The sequence below is a fragment of the Heptranchias perlo genome, unplaced genomic scaffold (assembly GCF_035084215.1).
Source record: "Heptranchias perlo isolate sHepPer1 unplaced genomic scaffold, sHepPer1.hap1 HAP1_SCAFFOLD_217, whole genome shotgun sequence".
Lineage (NCBI taxonomy): Eukaryota > Metazoa > Chordata > Chondrichthyes > Hexanchiformes > Hexanchidae > Heptranchias > Heptranchias perlo.
The window spans coordinates 223786-247492 of record NW_027139231.1 but is presented as its reverse complement, the minus strand read 5'-3'; the positions used below and the strand labels follow the sequence as shown (position 1 = coordinate 247492).

The window sequence follows — 23707 nt, the reverse complement described above, 5'->3', positions numbered from 1 at the left end:
ACAATAATACATGGTGTTTACAGACTGCCCCTGCAACTGCCCGTTGCCAAGGCAATCACCGTGTTCAGACAGAGAGGTGTTACCTGCAGAACCTCCGAATACACATTCAACAAAAAAACAAACAGGGAAAAAAAACAGAGAAAAAAAAAACACAGAGAGAGGCAGAAACATCCGGAAGGCAGAGAGAGCCAGCAAATGACCCATTATATTAAAAACAGATAACATTTGTTCGCTAGTGGGGTAACGTGTAGCGTGACATGAACCCAAGATCCCGGTTGAGGCCGTCCTCATGGGTGCGGAACTTGGCTATCAATTTCTGCTCGACGATTTTGCGTTGTCGTGTGTCTCGAAGGCCGCCTTGGAGTACGCTTACCCGAAGGTCGGTGGATGAATGTCCATGACTGCTGAAGTGTTCCCCGACTGGGAGGGAACCCTCCTGTTTGGCGATTGTTGCGCGGTGTCCGTTCATCCGTTGTCGCAGCGTCTGCATGGTCTCGCCAATGTACCATGCTCTGGGGCATCCTTTCCTGCAACGTATGAGGTAGACAACGTTGGCTGAGTCACAGGAGTATGAACCATGCACCTGGTGGGTGGTGTCATCTCGTGTGATGGTGGTATCTGTGTCGATGATCTGGCATGTCTTGCAGAGGTTACCGTGGCAGGGTTGTGTGGCGTCGTGGACGCTGTTCTCTTGAAAGCTAGGTAGTTTGCTGCGAACGATGGTCTGTTTGAGGTTGGGTGGCTGTTTAAAGGCGAGTAGTGGAGGTGTGGGGATGGCCATAGCGAGGTGTTTGTCCTCATTGATGACATGTTGAAGGCTGCGGAGAACATGGCGTAGTTTCTCCGCTCCGGGGAAGTACTGGACGACAAAGGGTACTCTGTTGGTTGCGTCCCGTGTTAGTCTCCTGAGGAGGTCTATGCGATTTTTTGCTGTGGCCCGTCGGAACTGTCGATCGATGAGTCGAGCGTCATATCCCGTTCTTACTAGGGCGTCTTTCAGCGTCTGTAGGTGTCCATCGCGTTCCTCCTCGTCTGAGCAGACCCTGTGTATTCGCAGGGCCTGTCCATAGGGGATGGCCTCTTTGACGTGGTTAGGGTGGAAGCTGGAAAAGTGGAGCATCGTGAGGTTGTCCGTGGGCTTGCGGTAGAGTGAGGTGCTGAGGTGCCCGTCTTTGATGGAGATTCGTGTGTCCAAGAAAGAAACTGATTCTGAGGAGTAGTCCATGGTGAGCTTGATGGTGGGATGGAACTTGTTGATGTTATCGTGTAGTCTCTTTAGTGATTCCTTGCCGTGGGTCCATAGAAAGAAAATGTCGTCGATGTATCTGGTGTATAGTGTTGGTTGGAGGTCTTGTGCAGTGAAGAAGTCCTGCTCGAACTTGTGCATGAAAATGTTGGCGTATTGGGGTGCGAATTTGGTCCCCATGGCTGTTCCGTGTGTTTGGGTAAAGAACTGGTTATCGAAGGTGAAGACATTGTGATCCAGGATGAAGCGGATGAGTTGTAGGATGGCTTCCGGAGATTGGCTGTTGTTGGTGTTGAGTATTGATGCTGTTGCAGCGATGTTGCAGGAAGGAGAAAATCTCCGAAAGCTTGTGAATTTAAAATAAAATTGCTGGACTATAACTTGGTGTTGTAAAATTGTTTACAATTGTCAACCCCAGTCCATCACCGGCATCTCCACACAATGAAACAGTAAAGGAGGAGAGAATAGCAATATTGGATAGGATAAAAATAGATAAAGGAGGTACTTAAAAGATTGGCAGTACTCAAAGTGGAAAAGTCACCTGGTCCGGATGGGATGCATCCTCGGTTACTGAGGGAAGTAAGGGTGGAAATTGTGGAGACTCTGGCCACAATCTTCCAATCCTCCTTAGATATGGGAGTGGTGCCAGAGGACTGGAGGATTGCAAATGTTACACCCCTGTTCAAATAGAAGGAGAGGGCAACTACAGGCCAGCCAGTCTAACGTCGGTGGTGGAGAAAGTTTTAGAGACAATAATCCGGGACAAAATTAATTGGCACTTGGAAAAGTCTGGGCTAATAAATGAAAGTCAGCACAGATTTGTTAAAGGAAAATCATGTTTGACTAACTTGATTGAGTTATTTGATGAAGTATTGGAGAGGGTTGATGAGGGTAGAATGGTCGGTAACCAGAGGACACAGATTTAAGGTGATTGACAAAAGAACCAGCGGTGACATGAGGAAACATTTTCTTAGGTAGCAAGTTGTTATGATCTGGAATGTGCTGCCTGAAAGGCTACCCTCTGGTGGAAACAAATTCAATGGTAACTTTCAAAAGGGAATTGGATAAATACTTGTGGGGGAATTAATTTGTAGGACTATGGGGAAAGAGCAGGGGAATGTAACTAATTGGATAGCTCTTTCAAAGAGCCAGCACAGGCATGATGGGCCAAATGGCCTCCTCCTGTGCTGCACCGACTATGATACTATGGCTGCTAAATCCAAGTGTAATGAGTTAACACTGGACCAAAAAATCAAGCTCATTAATCAGCAGGAGCGTGACAGCCAAAGCCTCCGTGAGTTGGCAAAAACTCTCTGGTGTGGTAAAACTCGAGTTTCCAGCATCCTGAAGCGTGAACATGAGCTTCTTGATGCTGTGGATCCTACTGCTGTCCTGCCAGAAAGCGTCTCTGTTACAGATCTGACCTGTCCACAGTGAATTCCACGGTGTGGGAGTGGTTCCAACGTGCTCGGCCACAATCCATCCCCATCTCCACTGCACTCCTTCAACACAAAGCCCCCCGTCCGGCACACTCAGCCCCCAGGTATCATCGTGTTCAAGGTCTCCAATGAGTGGCTGGAATCATTCTGCACCCATCACTCCATCTCCATCATTCATGAATGATGAATGAATGTCTTTCATTTGTATGAATGGGTAATTGATTGTGCTTATTAATTGCTGATATTATGAAAATAGAAGCACCATTTTAATAAGAGATTTGTTTGCAGGAATATATGAGTATTTACCGAGTAAAAGTCATCAACTGATGGCTGTCTACGTACAACTTGGCTAAAACTACATACAGTACAATAACCATTTGGAAAATATTGCAACAAATGGACAGCTGATACCAATCACTTAGGTTTCGTAATTCACAGGTTTCACTCTATATTAAGAGAAAGAGGGGGGCCCAGGGTAATGTGGGCCCTTAATGACAGACACAGGTGATATTGTAATTGGAAATCAGGAAATGTCAGACTTACTAAATAATTACTTTGTATTGGTCTTCACAGTAGAGGAAGAGGATAAAATACCAGAGATACGACGAAAAATACAAATAAATCAAGGGGAGGAACTTATTAGATTCAATATAAGTTTAAAAAAATGGTAATGGAGAAAATAGTGAGACTGAAGATCGACAAATCTCCAGGACCCGATGGTGTCCACCCCAGAGTATTTAAAGAAATAGGTGAGGAAATTGTAGATACTCCGGTCATGATCGTCCAAAACTCTCCCGATTCAGGAATTGTCCCCTTGGATTGGAAAACTGCCAATGTCATACCACTATTTAAGATGGGTGGGAGAGATAAACCAGGAAATTATAGACCTATGAGTGTAATCTCTGTTGTGGGGAAGTTTCTAGAATCTGTCATTAGGGACAGAGTGACTGAACACTTGGACCAACATGAACTGATCAGAGAGAGAGTCAGAATGGATTTGTAAACAGTAAGTCATGTCTAATGAACCTAATTAATCAGATTATTTTCTTAATAGTGAGAAACTAGGAACTGTGGTGGAACAGAGAGATTTTGGGTCCATGTTTTTTTTTATTCATTCATTATTGTTCATCCCTAATTGCCCTTGAGAAGGTGGTAGTGAGCTGCCTTCTTGAATTGAGTGGCTTGCTAAGCCATTTCAGAGGGCAGTTAAGAATCAACCACATTGCTGTGGGTCTGGGGTTACATATAGGCCAGGTAAGGACGGCAGGTTTCTTTCCCTAAAGGGACATTAGCGAACCAGATGGGTTTTCACAACACTGCAGTAGTTTCATGCTCACCATGATACTGATACTAGCTTTTTTATTCCAGATTTAATTTAATTAACTGAATTTAAATTCCCCAGCTGCCATGGCCGGATTTGAACGCACGTCTCCGGATTGTTAGTCCAGGCCTCTAGATTAATAGTCCAGTAATATAACCACTATGCTGCCGTACCCAAGTGTACAGAAATCACTGCTGGATGAGCACTAATTAATGGTTTTCATGGAAAAATGAACTAAATTGTGGAATTTGATCCCAGGACACTGGTAAAATTCCCAGAAACCTATTTAATAAAAATGGAATTTGACCATCACCAAAAACCATATACCCTGGTCACTACAAATTGTGAAGGAGATTGCAAATGCTCCTGTGCATTTTAAAGTATTGAATTAAGAGAATGGTGCATCTAGTAAGATGCTCAATTGTGTCTGGTACTTGAGAAGTAGATGAACATGAAATGATCAACATGGAAACCTTCATCTCCTTGAGAATTATGTGTGTCCAAAGCACTTCATGATATTTGATTCCCAGTCCTACCTGTGGAACATTGCCAATCCATGCTTGGAATATTGGAGAACTCCACTAGCATCTCTGCTGTGGAATATTGTAAACAATTTTACAACACCAAGTTATAGTCCAACAATTTTATTTTAAAATCCACAAGCTTTCGGAGGCTTCCTCCTTCCTCAGGTGAATGTGGAAATTAAATCCTCGAACCTATCACATTTATAAATCACAGAACAATGCCTGGTGATTACAGATAGTCTTTTCAAGGCAACCAAAGTGTTCAGACAGATAGGTGTTACCTACAGGGCCACCGGATATACAAACGGCCAGAACTAAAAAAAACAGATGATGTGGAGATGCCAATTAAAAAAAACAGAGCGAGAGAGGCAGAAACATAGAAACATCCGGAAGGAAAAGACAGCAATTGACCCGTTATATTAAAAACAGATAACATTTGTTCGCTGGTGGGGTAACGTGTAGCGTGACATGAACCCAAGATCCCGGTTGAGGCCGTCCTCATGGGTGCGGAACTTGGCTATCAATTTCTGATCGACGATTTTGCGTTGTCGAGTGTCTCGAAGGCCGCCTTGGAGTACGCTTACCCGAAGGTCGGTGGCTGAATGTCCTTGACTGCTGAAGTGTTCCCTGACTGGGAGGGAACCCTCCTGTCTGGTGATTGTTGCGCGGTGTCCGTTCATCCATTGTCGCAGCGTTTGCGTTTGCCAATGTACCATGCTCTGGGGCATCCTTTCCTGCAACGTATGAGGTAGACAACGTTGGCCGAGTCACAGGAGTATGAACCATGCACCTGGTGGGTGGTGTCCTCTCATGTGATGGTGGTATCTGTGTCGATGATCTGGCATGTCTTGCAGAGGTTACCGTGGCAGGGTTGTGTGGTGTCGTGGACGCTGTTCTCCTGAAAGCTGGGTAATTTGCTGCGAACGATGGTCTGTTTGAGGTTGGGTGGCTGTTTAAAGGCGAGTAGTGGAGGTGTGGGGATGGCCATAGCGAGGTGTTTGTCCTCATTGATGACATGTTGAAGGCTGCGGAGAACATGGCGTAGTTTCTCCGCTCCGGGGAAGTACTGGAGGACGAAGGATACTCTGTTGGTTGCGTCCCGTGTTAGTCTTCTGAGGAGGTCTATGCGATTTTTCGCTGTGGCCCGTCGGAACTGTCGATCGATGAGTCGAGCGTCATATCCCGTTCTTACTAGGGCGTCTTTCAGCATCTGTAGGTGTCCATCGCGTTCCTCCTCGTCTGAGCAGACCCTGTGTATTCGCAGGGCCTGTCCATAGGGGATGGCCTCTTTGACGTGGTTTGGGTGGAAGCTGGAAAAGTGGAGCATCGTGAGGTTGTCTGTGGGCTTGCGGTAGAGTGAGGTGCTGAGGTGCCCATCTTTGATGGAGATTCGTGTGTCCAAGAAAGAAACTGATTCTGAGGAGTAGTCCATGGTGAGCTTGATGGTGGGATGGAACTTGTTAACGTTATCGTGTAGTCTCTTTAGTGATTCTTCGCCGTGGGTCCATAGAAAGAAAATGTCGTCGATGTATCTGGTGTATAGTGTTGGTTGGAGGTCCTGGAATATTGAAAGGGATTGTAGCAGGAATTGGATACAGGTGTGTTCACTACCTGCTCCATCAGTGATGATCCATGGCTCCGTCAGGATTGTCAGAGGCTGGAACACCAGCAGGACATGTCAGGATGTCCTCAGGCCACACGCGTTTGTAGAATGTTATGTCAATTGTTGACCGTACACTGTTAGTTTGCCACCAGGTGGCAGATCAAACCGAGATCAAATCAGGAAACCTGAGTCAGGTGATCACAATTGCTGAGAATACATTATACAATATATTACAAAGGGCAGTGTCTGATTGCTGTTGAGTTTTCTAATCTAAAGAATGGTAAGTGTTAATTTTTTGCATAGTCGAGGGATTCGTTGGTTTCTACAGTATACCAGTAAGCGTTGTGCACTGTTTCTTGCCCATTTCAGGCAGTCACTTTGTATGGTTCATCCATGTATAAAGGTGCGATACCATCAGGCCAGCCATTGGAGGTGAGTGGTGCCAGCAAGCCTGGCCTGGTAACCAACGATGGACTGCTGCTCTTCGGCAATGATGGAAATATGGTAAGACTCTGTTACACTGACCTATTGTAATCATGAGATGGGTGTTTCTTAATCTAAGACTTCTGAAATTCTGCTGAGCCCTGTGGAGATGTAATTGCTTTCTCCAAATCAACTCTTACATTAAAAGTAATCACAACCAAGCTTTATGAAAAAGTAAAGAAAGTTTGGTCATGAAATGTAATTGGTTGAGAACTAACGATAGTAACAGGCCAAAGTATTTGTTTCTGAAAGCTTTTTTTAAAGCCGGTTTGTAGGCGTGTAAGGATAGAAATGAGCATCTGGATATTAATGGAGTTCTTATTCACTAAATGAAGCTGCTCCATATCCAAATATCTTTGTACTTTTTCTCAAAGAATTTTATTTTTTCAGTTTTCCCCCCTCCTCTTAAAGTGCTAGTTCAATGGTACAACTCCCTCTATGCTGCACCCACTGCCCATTCTGCACGATTGAACTCAGATAGTGTCAGTGGACTTACGGAGACTCTCAGATCACTGCTGGGTACTGTCCACACAAGCACCTTCCAACAGGAGGGGTGGGATTTGGAGAGCCAGCTTCCCAGCTCTAAGTCTCTGAAATTGATTGTAAAGTGTCTCAACACTGGCCTAGCTGAGTTGGCCTCTTACACAGCAGAGGCCAGGGATCGGAGCTTTTGGTTTACTATGAGTGGCAGTGCATGTAGAAGGCAGCAAAGTCATTCTGTGCTTTTGGTGGAACATCTGTATTTGCAATATTAGATCAGTGATGACCATTGATTTTTGCAGCTGGTGGTTCGAAACCTTCAGTTTGAAGACGGGAAAATGATTCCCGCCTCCAGATATTTCTCTTCTGGTGACACTGTCGCTGTGGAACTGACAGAAGAAGAAAAGAAGATTGCTGAGGATATAAAGGTACAGTGTATTTACTTTTCCAAAATGTGTTTCTCATTGTAGGTGTTTGTTACCTGACCCCCTCTATCTGACAGTCTAGTGCATCCACTGGAACTGTTTGTGACACATTATCATAAGGATGTTCTGCACGACATGCAGAAAAATCCAAATAGTTGTTGGTTGGCACGGTGGAGGGGTAGAGTGGAGGAGGGTTAAACACAGTTGTGTCAAGTGTGGTGAATTAGTGCAAAGTAAATTTAGAACAAAAGTCAAGTTAGCAGGGTGTTCTCCTGGTGTCCTATCCGACATTCACCCCTCAACCAACTGATCATTGGTCTCGTTGCTGTTTATGGGACTTTACAAGATGGCTGCAGTAATTGCCTAAAGAACAGTCACTGCCATTAAACCAGTAGTTCATTGTACGTTTTGATAAATGTTTGGAATAATTCATTAATGTAGTTAATTAGGGTAAAGGTATTCGGGTTATTCGAAATACAATTAGATACCATAGTGACTGAGTTGATATACTCGAGAGATGACCTTCGATTTTTTTTTATTCAAATGTTTATTTTCATTTACTAATTGCTCCCAATTCTAACTTACTTCCTTTACTATGAAAATGCACACCGTAGGGGAGACTTTTGAATGTTTCTAGCTGTAACAAATTTCAGTATAATTCTGTGATCGTGCTTGTGCTTGCTGACCTACATTGGCTCCTGGTCTGGCAACTCCCTGATTTTAAAATTCTCATCCTTGTTTTCAAATCCCTCCATGGCCTCGCCCCTCCCTATCTCTGTAACCCCCTCCAGATCTCTGCGCTCCTCCAATTCTGGCCTGTTGCACATCCCCGATTTTAATCACTCCACCATTGATGGCTATGCCTTCAGCTGCCTGGGCCCTAAGCTCTGGAATTCCCTCCCTAAACCTCTCCGCCTGTCTACCTCTCTCTCCTCCTATAAGACCCTCCTTAAAACCTACCTCTTTGACTAAGCTTTTGGTCACCTGTCTTAATATCACTTTATGTGACTCGGTGTCAAATTTGATAACGCTACTGTGAAGCGCCTTGGAACGTTTTACTACATTAAAGGCACTATATAAATGCAAGTTGTTGTTGCCATGAAAAACCTTTTATAAAACACTGGTTAGGTCTCAGTTAGAGTATTGCGTCCAATTCTGGGCACCACACTTTAGGAAGGATGTCAGGGCGCAGAAGAGATTTACTAGAATGGCACCAGGGATGAGGGACTTCAGTTATGTGGAGAGACTGGAGAAGCTGGGATTGTTCTCCTTAGAGCAGAGAATGTTAAGGTGAGATTTAATAGATGTGTTCAAAATTATGAAGGGTTTTAATAGGATAAATAAGGAGAAACTATTTCCAGGGTCGGTAACCAGAGGACACAGATTTAAGGTAATTGGCAAAAGAACCAGAGGGGAGATAAGAACATAAGAAATAGGCGTAGGAGTAGGCCATACAGCCCCTCGAGCCTGCTTTGAATAAGATCATGGCTGATCTTCGACCTCAACTCCACTTTCCCGCCCGATCCCCATATCCCTGATTCCCCATGAGTCCAAAAATCTATCCATCTCAGCCTTGAATATATTCAATGACTCAACATCCACAGCCCTCTGTGGTAGAGAATTCCAAAGATTCACAACCCATTGAGTGAAGAAATTCCTCCTCATCTCAGTCGAATGGCCGACCCCTTATCCTGCGATTATGCCCCTGTTCTAGTCTCTTCAGCCAGGGGAAACAACCTCTCAGCATCTACCCTGTTCAAGCCGCCTCAGAATCTTATATGTTTCAATGAGATCACCTCTCATTCTTCTAAACTCCAGAGAGTATAGGCCCATTCTATTCATTATCTCTTCATAGGACAACCCTCTCATCCCAGGAATTAATCTAGTGAACCTTCATTGCACTGCCTCTCAGGCAGGTATATCCTTCCTTAGATAAGGAGACCAAAACTCTATGCAGTTCTCCAGGTGAGGTCTCACCAAAGCCCTGTACAACTGTAGTAAGACTTCCTTATTCTTGTACTCCAACCCCCTTGCAATAAAGGCCAACATGCCATTTGCCTTCCTAATTGCTGGCTGTACCTGCATACTAACTTTTTGTGTTTCTTGTGCGAGGACACTGAAGTCTCTCCGAACACCAACATTGAATAGTTTCTTACCATTTAAAAAATATTCTGTTTCTCTATTCTTCCTACCAAAGTGAATAACCTCATATTTCCTCACATTATACTCTATCTGCCACCTTCTTGCCCACTCACTTAACCTGTCTATATCCCTTTGCAGATTCTTTGTGTCCTCCTCACAGCTTACTTTCGGTGGGAGCTTTGTATCGTCAGCAAACTTGGATACATTACACTCGGTCCCTTCATCCAAGTCATTAATATAGATTGTAAATAGCTGAGGCCCAAGCACCGATCCTTGTGGCACCCCACTAGTTACAGCCTGACAACCTGAGAATTTATCCCTACTCTCTGTTTTCTGTCCGTTAACCAATCCCCTATCCATGCTAATATATTACCCCGAACCCCATGAGCCCTTACCTTGTGTAACAATCTTTTATGTTGTGGAGATGCCGGTGATGGACTGGGGTGGACAAATGTAAGGAATCTTACAACACCAGGTTATAGTCCAACAAATTTATTTTAAAATCACAAGCTTTCGGAGATTATGGACTATAACCTGGTGTTGTAAGATTCCTAATCTTTTATGTGGCATCTTATCGAATGCCTTTTGAAAATCCAAATATACTACATCCACTGGTTCCCCTTTATCTACCCTGCTCGTCACATCCTCAAAAGAACTCTAATAAATTTGTCAAACATGATTTCCCTTTCATAAAACCATGTTCACTCTGACTATCATATGATTTTCTAAGTGCCCTGTTATCACTTCCTTATTTATGGATTACAGCATTTTCACGACGACCGACGTCAGGCTAACTGGCCTGTAGTTCCCTGTTTTCTCTTCCTCTCCTTTCTTGAATAGCGGGGTGACATTTGCTACCTTCCAATCCACTGGGACCATTCTAGAATCAAGAGAATTTTGGAAGTTCATAACCAATGCATCCACTATCTCTGCAGCCACCTCTTTTAAAACCCCAGGATGTCGGCCATCAGGTTCAGGGGATTTGACGGCTTTTAGTCCCATTAGTTTGTCCAGTACTTTTTCTCTAGTGATATTAATTGTTTTAAGTTCCTCACTCTCATTTGCCCCTTGGTTCCCCATTATTTTTGGTATAGTTTTTGTTTCTTTTACTGTGAAGACACAAAAATATTTGTTATATACAAAATACTTGTTTTCCGCATCTGCCATTTCCTGATTCCCCATTATAATTTCTCCTGTCTCAGCCTCTAAGGGACCAACATTTACTTTTGCTACTCTCTTCCTTTTTACATACTTGTAGAAGCTCTTACAATCTGTTTTTATATTTCTTGCTAGTTTACTTTCATATTCTATTTTCTCTCTTTTTATCAATTTTTTGGTTGTCCTTTGCTAGTTTCTAAAACTCTCCCAATCCCCAGGCTTATTATTCTTCATGGCAACATTATAGGCCTCTTCTTTTAATCTAATACTCTCCTTAACTTCTTTAGTTAGCCACGGATGGATCACTTTTCCCATGGAGTTTTTATTTCTCAATGAAATGTATATTTGTTGAGAATATTGAAATATTTCTTTAAATGTTTGCCATTGCTTTTCAACTGTCAAACTGTTTAATTTAATTTCCCAATCTACCTTTGACAACTCGCCCCTCATACCGATGTAATTGGCTTTATTTAAGTTTAAGACTCTAGTTTCTGACTTAAGTACGTTACTTTCAGACTCAATGTGAAATTCTATCATATTATGATCACTCTTTCCCAGAGGTTCTTTTACTGTAAGATTACTAATTAACCCTATCTCATTACACAATACAAGATCTAAAATAGCCTGTCCCCTGGTTGGTTTCATGATGTATTGCTCTAGGAAACAGTCTCGAATACATTCCAGGAACTCGTCCTTCAAACTACCTTTGCCAATTTGATTTGCCCAGTCTATATGCAGATTAAAGTCCCCCATAATTACTGCATTGCCTTTGTTACAAACTCCTATTATTTCATGATTCATACTCTGTCCAATGGTATAGCTTCTATTAGGGGGCCTATAAACTACTCCCACCAGTGTTTTCTGCCCCTTGTTAGTTCTTATTTCCACCCGTACTGATTCTACTTCCTGATCCTCTGAGCCAAGGTCCTTTGTCACCATGGTCCTTATCTCATCCTTTATTATTAGGGCTGCACCCCCTCCCTTTCCATTCTGCCTGTCTTTTCCAAATATCATGTACCCTAGAATATTTAGTTCCCAACCTTGGTCACTTTACAACCACATCTATGTAATGGCTATTAGATCAAACCCATTTATCTCTATTTATGCAACTAATTCATCTATCTTGTTACGAATGCTCCGTGCATTCAGATAAAGAGTCTTTAATTTTGACTTTTTACCATTTTTCCCTGCTTTGACCTTACTTGTTGTTGCACTATTATTGGTAAACTCTCTGTCCCTTCCTGCCACACTCTGCTTATCTTTACCCAAATCACTACACTGTTCTCACTGCCTTAACTTTTCTCATTAGATTTCTAAATTTCCCCTCACCTGACTCCTCCCCTCCCCCTATTTAGTTTAAAGCCCTGTCCACAGCCCTAATTATTTGATTCTCCAAGACGCTGGTCCCAGCCTGGTTTAAGTGGAGCCCGTCCCATCAGACCAGCTCCCTCTTTCCCCAGTACTGGTGCCAGTGCCCCATGAATTGAAACCCCTGTCCCTCACACCACTCTTTGAGCCACGCATTAAATCTCACGGGATCCAAGGTGAGGTAGCCAATTGGATACAAAATTGGCTTGACGACAGAAGACAGAGGGTGGTTGTAGACGGTTGTTTTTCAAACTGGAGGCCTGTGACCAGCAGTGTGCCTCAGGGATCGGTGCTGGGTCCGCTGTTATTTGTTATTTATATTAATGATTTGGATGAGAATTTAGGAGGCATGGTTAGTAAGTTTGCAGATGACACCAAGATTGGTGGCATTGTGGACAGTGAAGAAGGTTATCTAGGATTGCAACGGGATCTTGATAAATTGGGCCAGTGGGCCAATGAATGGCAGATGGAGTTTAATTTAGATAAATGTGAGGTGATGCATTTTGGTAGATCGAATCGGGCCAGGACCTACTCCGTTAATGGTAGGGCATTGGGGAGAGTTATAGAACAAAGAGATCTAGGAGTACAGGTTCATAGCTCCTTGAAAGTGGAGTCACAGGTGGATAGGGTGGTGAAGAAGGCATTTGGCATGCTTGGTTTCATTGGTCAGAACATTGAATACAGGAGTTGGGATGTCTTGTTGAAGTTGTACAAGACATTAGTTAGGCCACACTTGGAATACTGTGTACAGTTCTGGTCACCCTATTATAGAAAGGATATTATTAAACTAGAAAGAGTGCAGAAAAGATTTACGAGGATGCTGCTGGGACTTGATGGTTTGACTTATAGGGAGAGGTTGGATAGACTGAGACTTTTTTCCCTGGAGAGTAGGAGGTTAAGGGGTGATCTTATAGAAGTCTATAAAATAATGAGGGGCATAGATAAGGTAGATAGTCAAAATCTTTTCCCAAAGGTAGGGGAGTCTATAACGAGGGGGCATAGATTTAAGGTGAGAGGGGAGAGATAGAAAAGGGTCCAGAGGGGCAATTTTTTCACTCAAAGGGTGGTGAGTGTCTGGAACGAGCTGCCAGAGGCAGTAGTAGAGGCGGGTACAATTTTGTCTTTTAAAAAGCATTTGGACAGTTACATGGGTAAGGTGGGTATAGAGGGATATGGGCCAAGTGCAGGCAATTGGGACTAGCTTAGTGGTATAAACTGGGCGACATGGACATGTTGGGCCGAAGGGCCTGTTTCCATGTTGTAACTTCTATGATTCTATGATTTAACTCTCTGATTTGTTTGTCCCTATGCCAATTTGCACGTGGCTCAGGTAGTAACCAGAGATTATTCCCTTTGATATTCTGCTTATTAATTTAGACCCTAGCTCCTCAAATTGTCTTAGCAGAACCTCATTCCTAGTTCTACCTATGTCGATGAAAAATATTTTTACCCAGCGAGTTGTTATGATCTGGAACACACTGCCTGAAAGGGTGGTGGAAACAGATTGACTAGTAACTTTCAAACAGAATTGGATAAATACTAGAAAAAGAGAAATTTACAGGGCTATGGGGAAAAAACAGAGAAGTGGGACTAATTGGAGAGCTCTTTCAAAGAGCCAACACTAGCACATAGGAACATAGGAACAGGAGTAGGCCATTCAGCCCCTCGTGCCTGCTCTGCCATTTGATAAGATCATGGCTGATCTGTGATCTAACTCCATATACCTGCCTTTGGCCCATATCCCTTAATACCTTTGGTTGCCAAAAAGCTATCTATCTCAGATTTAAATTTAGCAATTGAGCTAGTATCAATTGCCGTTTGCGGAAAAGAGTTCCAAACTTCTACCACCCTTTGTGTGTAGAAATGTTTTCTAATCTCACTCCTGAAAGGTCTGGCTCTAATTTTTAGACTGTGCCCCCTACTCCTAAAATCCCCAACCAGCAGAAATAGTTTCTCTCTATCCACCCTATCTGTTCCCCTTACTATCGTATAAACTTCGATCAGATCACCCCTTAACCTTGTAAACTCGAGAGAATACAACCCCAATTTGTGTAATCTCTCCTCGTAACTTAACCCTTGAAGTCCGGGTATCATTCTAGTAAACCTACGCTGCACTCCCTCCAAGGCCAATATGTCCTTCCGAAGGTGCGGTGCCCAGAACTGCTCACAGTACTCCAGGTGCGGTCTAACCAGGGTTTTGTATAGCTGCAGCATAGCTTCTGCCCCCTTGTACTCTCGTCCTCTAGATATAAAGGCCAGCATTCCATTAGCCTTATTGATTATTTTCTGCACCTGTTCATGACACTTCAATGATCTATGTACCTGAACCCCTAAGTCCCTTTGGACATCCACTGTTTTTAACTTTTTACCATTTAGAAAGTACCCTGTTCTATCCTTTTTTGATCCAAAGTGGATGACCTCACATTTTCCTACATTGAATTCCATTTGCCACAGTTTTGCCCATTCACCTAATCTATCAATATCCCTTTATAATTTTATGTTTGCCACCAATCTTTGTGTGATCGGCAAACTTAGGTATGAGACTTTCTATGCCTTCATCTAAGTCGTTAACAAATATTGTGAATAATTGAGACCCCCAAGACAGATCCCTGCGGGACTCCACTAGTCACATCCTGCCAATGTGAGTACCTACCCATTATCCCTACTCTCTGTTGACTTCCTAACCAAGTCCGTACTTTTCCCTCGATTCCATGGGCTACTATCTTAGCTAACAGTCTCTTATGTGGGACTTTATCAAATGCCTTCTGGTACAATGGGCCAAATGGCCTCCTTCTGTGATTTTTTGATTTTTCAAATAAAATCTTTAATCTTTGAGTAACATCTGCCAGTGTAAGTCTGAGGAGAACCAGATTGTATGGACAGTAAGTTCTGTTTATCAGGAGCTGAAGGAACTCATTACAGAGAGTGTCAGTTATATTTTGGAATGGGCCAGCTGTCCTACTGGAATTAGTAGTATAGGTGAGGAGTTTAAAAAAAGTCAACCTGTGGGTAAGTGGAATGCCAAACTGTTATATCGTAGGCTCACTTAGGGTTACCAACTCTGTTGGTTCGGTTCGGGAAGGTTCTTCAAATTGGGCTCATTTTCTTAGGTGCACAGGCACTAGAGGCTCGTTTTAAAAGATTTTTCATATAAAAAAATATTTAATTTACTAAGAAATTGACTTGACCAATGAGTAAATGGTTCAGTATAGTTTTTTTAAGTCATTTTTACTGATTTTAAATCAGGTTATTCACAGGTGGAGGATGACACCCTTAATAAAAATGCTTATTTTTTGTGATAAACCAGTTGTATCAATAAAACTGCACCAGGTCACTACTCTTAAATACATCGAGGGATACTTCTTAATGGAAAGAAAAAAATAAAAAATAATCACGTTCTGTTCCACTGCCCGATTGCACTGCTTCATGGAAGATTTTACGCTTGTGATTATTCAAATGATTTTTATTGGAAACTTGATCTGTAACCGAATCAGTGCAATTTGGGCGCAATTTCCCGATTGCACCGAAAACATAAACTCTACCCCGAGTACTTTTGCTGTGGTTTCGCGCCAGCAGCTGTCGTGTGAGAAGCTCCAAGAACCAGGAGCCCTCCCATGAGCAGGGTGGTGAGGCGGGGGTGGGGGCAAGAGGTTTAATCACTCTTCCCCCGGGGGGGCGGGGTGTTGGGAAGGTTTAATCACTCTTCCCCACCGTGTGGGGGGGGGGGGGTTGGGAAGGTTTAATTACTCTTCCCCCTGTGGGGGGGTGTTGGGAAGGTTTAATCACTCTTCCCCCTGGGGGGGGGTGTTGGGAAGGTTTAATCACTCTTCCCCCTGGGGGGGGGTGTTGGGAAGGTTTAATCACTCTTCCCCCGGTGTGGGGGGGGGGGGTTGGGAAGGTTTAATCACTCTTCCCCCGGTGTGGGGGGGGGGGTTGGGAAGGTTTAATTACTCTTCCCCCTGTGGGGGGGTGTTGGGAAGGTTTAATCACTCTTCCCCCTGGGGGGGGGTGTTGGGAAGGTTTAATCACTCTTCCCCCTGGGGGGGGGGTGTTGGGAAGGTTTAATCACTCTTCCCCCTGGGGGGGGGTGTTGGGAAGGTTTAATCACTCTTCCCCCGGTGTGGGGGGGGGGGTTGGGAAGGTTTAATCACTCTTCCCCCGGTGTGGGGGGGGGGGGTTGGGAAGGTTTAATCACTCTTCCCCCTGGGGGGGGGTGTTGGGAAGGTTTAATCACTCTTCCCCCGGTGTGGGGGGGGGTGTTGGGAAGGTTTAATCACTCTTCCCCCGGTGTGGGGGGGGGGGTTGGGAAGGTTTAATCACTCTTCTCCCCCTGGGGGGTGTTGGGAAGGTTTAATCACTCTGCTCCCTGGGCCGCTGGAGGCAGTACTCGGGGGAGGAATCCCCAATTCCGGGAAATTCCCGGTCATTCCGGGAGAGCTGGGGACCCTCGGCTCACTGCAGCATCCGTCTAGAATAGAGGTTGTTCTTTTATGCACACACCTTAATTTGTTTATTTTTACTGTGTTCCAGGCCATCTGGAAAGGAATTCTCAGCAACGTTGGTGCCATTGAGGATTCCACAGATTTCTTCAAATCTGGAGCAGCTTCGATGGATGTGGTCAGGTAATTTTCATACTCTTTTTAAACTTACTTTGGCCATTTGTGTGGAGCTATGTGCAGGACACAGTAAGCACTTCAGCATCTCACTGATAGCACTAACACATGAAAACCCAATTCCATTTATAAAGTGTATTGACCACTTTTTGCCGATTCTGCACAAAATATTGATAACTAATAATGGTAACAGTCAGATTCCTTTCATAATCAACAGTAATACAATAACTCACTGATAGACCTATACTACCAGTTACATATGGACTAATGCCCTGATATCCTACCTGCAACCAGTAGTGATCCTATAACCCACATTATTTTGTTTATATGAAATCTGCATCAACATTAAATTTCAGCAAATAGCTGATTTTCATTTTAATGTAATATTGGCACTTGTCAGCTTTAGCCCACAGGTAAATGGATCCAATATCTGTCAGCTTTAGCCCACAGGTAAATGGATCCAATATCTGTCAGCTTTAGCCCACAGGTAAATGGATCCAATATCTGTCAGCTTTAGCCCACAGGTGAATGGATCCAATATCTGTCAGCTTTAGCCCACAGGTAAATGGATCCAATATCTGTCAGCTTTAGCCCACAGGTGAATGGATCCAATATCTGTCAGCTTTAGCCCACAGGTAAATGGATCCAATATCTGTCAGCTTTAGCCCACAGGTAAATGGATCCAGTATCTGTGAGCTGCAGTGAATTATCACAACTTATCTAAATGTGTTGAACATGTGACCCCTGGTGATCATTCATCTCTCCACATAATGAAATGATCAGGAACATTACAATTTTAACATCTGTAACTATCCTGCATATTGTTGTGTACAGATGATGAAATGATGGTGGCTTGTCCCTGTGAATCAGGAATGTATTGATTCTCACTAGAAATGTGCTGACAAGGACTAGATGCATCTTAATCACTGTTGGAGGACCTTTAATGGTTAAGAACGAGTTCTTATGAGAACACTTTTCTTTCTGAAGTACTTTATAAAATGAGCTCAGCATAATTAAAAACATTGGTGTATGCTTAGGCTGGTTGAAGAAATCAAACAGAAATGCAGTGACCTGCAGCTGCAGAATGAAGATGTTTACATGGCAACAAAGTTCGAGGATTTCATTCAGATGGTTGTGAGAAAACTGAGAGGAGAAGATAAAGAGGAGGAGCTGGAGGTGGATTATGTAAGTACTACGATATCTGTTTATTGATCAGTAGACTGGTTAGTGTCCCAGTCTCTGATATACAGAGGGAGACCTATCATTACGATCGCACCTGACTAGCCCCATTCCAGTCAGTAGTGTGATTGGTCTGTCTGCAGCTCTTAGAATGAAGACATTTTTGAACCTTATTAAAGTTGCAGCTTTCATGCATCATTTGAGAAGCCTCTGACCTCTCCACCATCTTTGAATTTCTAAACCGCTGTTTACTTTGTTAATCGTTTGCGATTGTACTTCAGAAATTCCGAAAGAATTTCCAAAACCACCTTTCCAGACGGTTCTGAGTAAAGATCTTTATGATAATTTGGTTCTAATTTTAAGGTTACGATGGATATAAATGACATGACTGTGAAAATGCCACACCAATGCTTCATCGATGGCAGGTTTATAAATTCGGAGAATGGAAAGACATACAACACCATCAATCCCACCGACGGATCCGTGAGTAGCAGATCTTTCAGTGAAGCTCATTCATACGACAAAATAAACTAGAATCTTTAGGTAGGACAATATTATTGTAATCTTTGTCCTATAAATAACTGATGGTGACAACCATATAACTAACGAAAATGGTGATACTTGCGATTTGTAACGGCCTGTAAATGTAGAGTGATACCAGGCTAGTGGGTTAATAAATTCATGGGATTGTTCCGGCAGGTGATCTGTGAGGTGTCGTATTCATCGGATGCAGATGTTGATAAAGCTGTGGCAGCAGCCAAAGATGCGTTTGAAAATGGGCAGTGGGGAAAGATGAATGCAAGAGATAGAGGGAGATTGTTGTACCAGTAAGTGCTTTCTGATATTCCCATTAAATACAAGTAATCTGTGAGAATATGTAGTGTAATTATGCAAGTTGTTCGATTCGATGACTATTTCAGGCAGTTGTCACTCCTCACTTCAAAAACAGCTGAGTGTTGGTGTGCAAAACACTAGCAAACGGGATTCAGTCATTGGTTAATGAAAGCCATATGTTACCATGTCTGGTGCAGTGTCTGTTCGACATTAGCAGGTGCCAATTTGAAAATTCATTTTGCATTCATCTCCACAAAAAAGCATTTGTTATGAAGACAGGGGTACAACTTCCTGTGTGTTTGTACCAACAATTGCACAATCAGGGTGTAAAGCAAATACCCAGCGTAGAAGATCGAGGAGACTCCACCACAAGTGTTATGTACATAATTACACTATGCTTCAATTTCTTCACTCTTTTATGCCCATTTATTGATCCCTGCCCCTGAACACATCCCGCCTCATTATAATGGCTCCAGCCCCCAGGTTAATGAGCTGTATATGCAAATTTCCTGCAACTATGCTGGTTCAAAACGGGTGTAAAGTTAGAGCCAGATTCTCAGCTGGTGTTTTATAGCGATTTTTTTTTGAACAATTGTTTTTAATTTCTCCTCACTGTATTTTCCATTTCTTAGAATGCATTTTCATGGCTTCCACAACTGCATTTTCTTAAACATGCTGTGCCGATTGTATATGAATGATAGTTAGATGGCTTGAAATTTTATTGGCATACTTCATAGAATCATAGAATGATGCAGCACAGAAGGAGGCCATTGGGCCCATCGTCCCTGTGCCGGCTCTTTGAAAGAGCTATCCAATTAGTCCCATTTCCCTGCTCTGTCCCCACAGCCTTGCAAATTTTTCTCCCCCCAAGTATTTATCCAATAATAACTTTGAAAGTTATTATTGAATCTGCTTTCACCGCCTGTTCAGGCAGTGCATTGCAGATCATTACAACTCACTGCGTAAAAAAATGTTTCCTCATCTCCCCTCCGGCTCTTTTGGCCATTCCCTTAAATCTCTGTCCTCTGGTTACCAACCCTTCTGCTACTGTTTAAATCTCCCCTTAACTTTCTCTGTTCTAAGGAGAACAATCCCAGCTTCTCCAGTCTCTCCACGTAACTGAAGTCCCTCATCCCTGGAATCATTCTAGTAAATCTCCTCTGTACCCTCTCTAAGGCCTTCACATCCTTCTTAAAGTATAGTTCCCAGAATTGGACATAATACTTAACCAGTGATTTATAAAGGTTTAGCACAACTTCCTTGTTTTTATACTCAATGCCTCTATTAATAAAGCCCAGGATCCCATATGCTTTTTTAACAACCTTCTCAATTTGTCTCAGCCCTCAGCCATTAAATTTAAAACTGTCCTAAAATTTGAGGCACGCAGCTTCATGAAAATATATGACCCCGGAAGGGTCAAGAACCAGAGGGCATAGATTTAAGGTGATTGGCAAAAGAACCAAAAGTGACATGAGGAAAAACTTTTTTACACAGCGAGTGGTTAGGATCTGGAATGCACTGCCTGAGGGGGTGGTGGAGGCAGATTCAATCTTGGCCTTCAAAAGGGAACTGGATAAGTACTTGAAATGAAAAAATGTGCAGGGCTACGGGGATAGGGTGGGCGAGTGGGACTAGCTCTTACATAGAGCGGACGCGGACTCGATGGGCCGAATGTCCTCCTTCCGTGCGGTAACCATTCTATGATTCTATGAAATGACAGGCCTGCCTCTGGAAAGCAGGTCCCATGGGCCCTCCAGTGACTCCAGACGCTTCTCAAGCTCAGAAACCCTGCGCTCGAGCTCGAGTAACTGGAGTCACTTTCTGCACACACCAGGGTGCCTGGAGAGTCCTGGAGTTCCCACATGGCGCAGGAATTGCAGGCAATGGGTCTTAGCTGTCCCATCATTTACTTAAAAGTCGGTCTACTTATGTTATCTATATATACCTATATATGTATATATGCTTTAGTTTAGTATCCCCTTAACTCCTATTTATTATTTATGTATACCAGATTTTTATTTAATGCAATTCAGATCCTTTGATTTATCCTCTACTTATTTAATTTTATCCCCCAAGATTTAATTAATTGCTCTGATTATTTATTTATATATTTACTTATTTACTGTTGTCCCTTGGTTTAAATTACTTAGCACCTAATTCCCACTCTCACCAAACGCCCGTTTGAAAGTCCTCACTTTTTTTTGCAATTCACTCTGTTAGCAATTCTCTCTCTCTCTCTCTCTCTCTCTGTGCTTCGTGCCCCGCTTAAAGAAGGACTTTGTGCTGTGAGTTCACCCTTTCCTTGGGCTCTGATTGTTTACGTCCATTTTTACATTCCAGTTCATGTTAATGAGATTGGCAGGAAATTTGGCTGTAAGTTGATATCAGCTGAATGGGTGTAATTTCCTGATTGCAGCCTTCAATATTTTAATATTGGAAAGGGGTGATTCCTCGCTTGCTGAGAGAGCATCCCATAAAACCGTGGGGAATCACAAGCTGTACACCAGCAGTCTCCTGAGATGTGCTCCCTGCCACTCCCCTCTGGGAGCCCTGGATCACAGAGCCACCCCTTTTATGGGCCCAATGCTGGGATCCCTGCGGTGGGTAAATGGAGTTAAGGTGCAGATCAGGCATATGATCTAATTGAATAGTGGAACAGGCTTGAGGAACTGAATCGTCTACTCATGTTCCAATGCTCCTATGCTTATTTTGTTTCAACTGTAGACTTGCAGATCTGATGGAGGAGCACCAGGAAGAACTTGCCACCATTGAGGCCATTGATTCAGGGGCTGTGTACACACTCGCACTGAAGACACACGTTGGAATGTCCATTCAAACATTCAGATACTTTGCAGGCTGGTGCGACAAGATTCAGGTACAAAACTAACACGTCCGTTGGACCTTCCATTATAAAGATATATTCTTTATTATAAAGAATGGAAACACTGAATGGTACCTCTTTGTTTAACTGCAGTAGTTCTACAGCTTGATTCTAATGCATTTTTCTTTCTCAGTCTGCAGTAAAACGCAGAATAATGTTCTGCACATTTTGAAATTGTTTCTTTTAAAAAAAAATTCAGTTTGTTTCTCCTAAATCGGATCCATTTTTGCTCAGGAGAGCTGAAGGCTTGTTTCCACTATTCGAAGGTGCTGCTGTGTGTGGTAAATTCCATGAGCAAAGAGAGATTCCAGAACAAACATTTATGTTGCTTCTCTCTTCATATATGCCACTGTCCCAACTAGTTCAACTCCCCTGATCACACATGGATTACCACTCCTTATTGTGATAATGTTTCACTTAATGAAGGAACTTGAAATCTGACTTGGTTATTTTATTAAAAAATTGTTTCCAAACTAAAATTTAACCTGAGTAATTTTTGATGTCTTTTAGGGTTCTACAATCCCCATTAACCAAGCACGTCCCAATCGAAATTTAACATTTACAAAGAAGGAACCACTGGGGTAAGATGGCGAATTCATTTGTCAATCGTTTTGTTTGGAGGATTGGAGGACTGCTAACGTTGTACCGTTGTTTAAAAAGGGAGCGAGGGACAAACTGACTAATTACAGGCCAGTCAGTCGAACCTCAGTGATGGGCAAATTATTGAAATCAATTCTGAGCGACAGGATAAACTGTCACTTAGAAAGGCACGGAGTAATCAAGGACAGTCAGCAAGGATTTGTTAAGGGAAGGTCGTGTCTGACTAACTTGATTGAATTTTTTGAGGAGGTGACAAGGAGGATCGATGAAGTTAGCACAATTGATGTAGTCTACATGGATTTTAGCAAGGCTTTTGACAAGGTCCCACATGGCAAACTGGTCAAAAAAGTAAAAGCCCATGGGATCCAAGGGAAAGTGGCAAGTTGGATCCAAAATTGGCTCAGTGGCAGGAAGCAAAGGGTAATGGTCGACGGGTGTTTTTGTGACTGGAAGGCTGTTTCCAGTGAGGTTCCTCAGGGCTCAGTACTGGGTCCCTGGCTTTTTGTGGTATATATTAATGATTTGGACTTAAACGTAGAGGGCATGATTAAAAAGTTTGCAGATGATACAAAAATTGGCTGTGTGGTTGATAGTGAGGAGGAAAGCTGTAGACTGCAGGAAGATATCAATGGACTGGTCAGGTGGGCAGAAAAGTGGCAAATGGAATTCAATCCAGAGAAGTGTGAGGTAATGCATTTGGGGAGAGCAAACAAGGCAAAGGAATACACAATAAATGGGAGGATACTGAGAGGTGTAGAGGAAGTGAGGGACCTTGGAGTGTATGTCCACAGATCCCTGAAGGTAGCAGGACAGATAGATAAGGTGGTTAAGAAGGCACAAGGAATACTTTCCTTTATTAGCCGAGGCATAAAATATAAGAGCAGGGAGGTTATGCTGGAACTGTATAAAACACTGGTTAGGCCACAGTGTGTACAATTCTGGTCACCACATTACAGGAAGGATGTAATTGCACTAGAGAGGGTACAGAGGAGATTTACGAGGATGTTGCCAGGGCTGGAGAATTTTAACTCTGAGGAAAGATTGGATAGGCTGGGGTTGTTCTCTTTGGAACAGAAGGCTGAGGAGTAATTTAATTGAGGTGTATAAAATTAAGACTGGACTAGATAGAGTGGATAGGAAGGACCTATTTCCCTTAGCAGAGAGGTCAATAACCAGGGGGCATAGATTTAAAGTGATTGGTAGAAGGATTAGAGGGGAGCTGAGGAAAGATTTTTTTCACCCAGAGGGCGGTGGGGGTCTGGAACTCACTGCCTGAGAGGGTGGGAGAGGCTGAAACCCTCAACTCATTTAAAAAGTACATGGATGTGCATCTGAAGTGCCGTAACCTACAGGGATACGGACCAAGTGCTGGAAAGTGGGATTAGGCTGGGTGGCTCATTTTTGGCCGGCG

The 23707-nt window shown here is 43.1% G+C and overlaps 1 protein-coding gene across 1 annotated transcript in view; it reads left to right on the top strand.

The window, feature by feature from the left end:
• LOC137310107 (mitochondrial 10-formyltetrahydrofolate dehydrogenase-like) overlaps nucleotides 1-23707 on the top strand; it is a 151677-nt gene that overhangs the window by 56225 nt on the left and 71745 nt on the right. The window contains exons 7-14 of the mRNA XM_067978066.1: nucleotides 6503-6637; nucleotides 7399-7524; nucleotides 16720-16811; nucleotides 17840-17987; nucleotides 18345-18464; nucleotides 18681-18808; nucleotides 21540-21690; nucleotides 22207-22277. Coding sequence (XP_067834167.1) covers nucleotides 6503-6637; nucleotides 7399-7524; nucleotides 16720-16811; nucleotides 17840-17987; nucleotides 18345-18464; nucleotides 18681-18808; nucleotides 21540-21690; nucleotides 22207-22277 — 971 coding nt within the window. The remainder of the gene's footprint in view (nucleotides 1-6502; nucleotides 6638-7398; nucleotides 7525-16719; nucleotides 16812-17839; nucleotides 17988-18344; nucleotides 18465-18680; nucleotides 18809-21539; nucleotides 21691-22206; nucleotides 22278-23707) is intronic.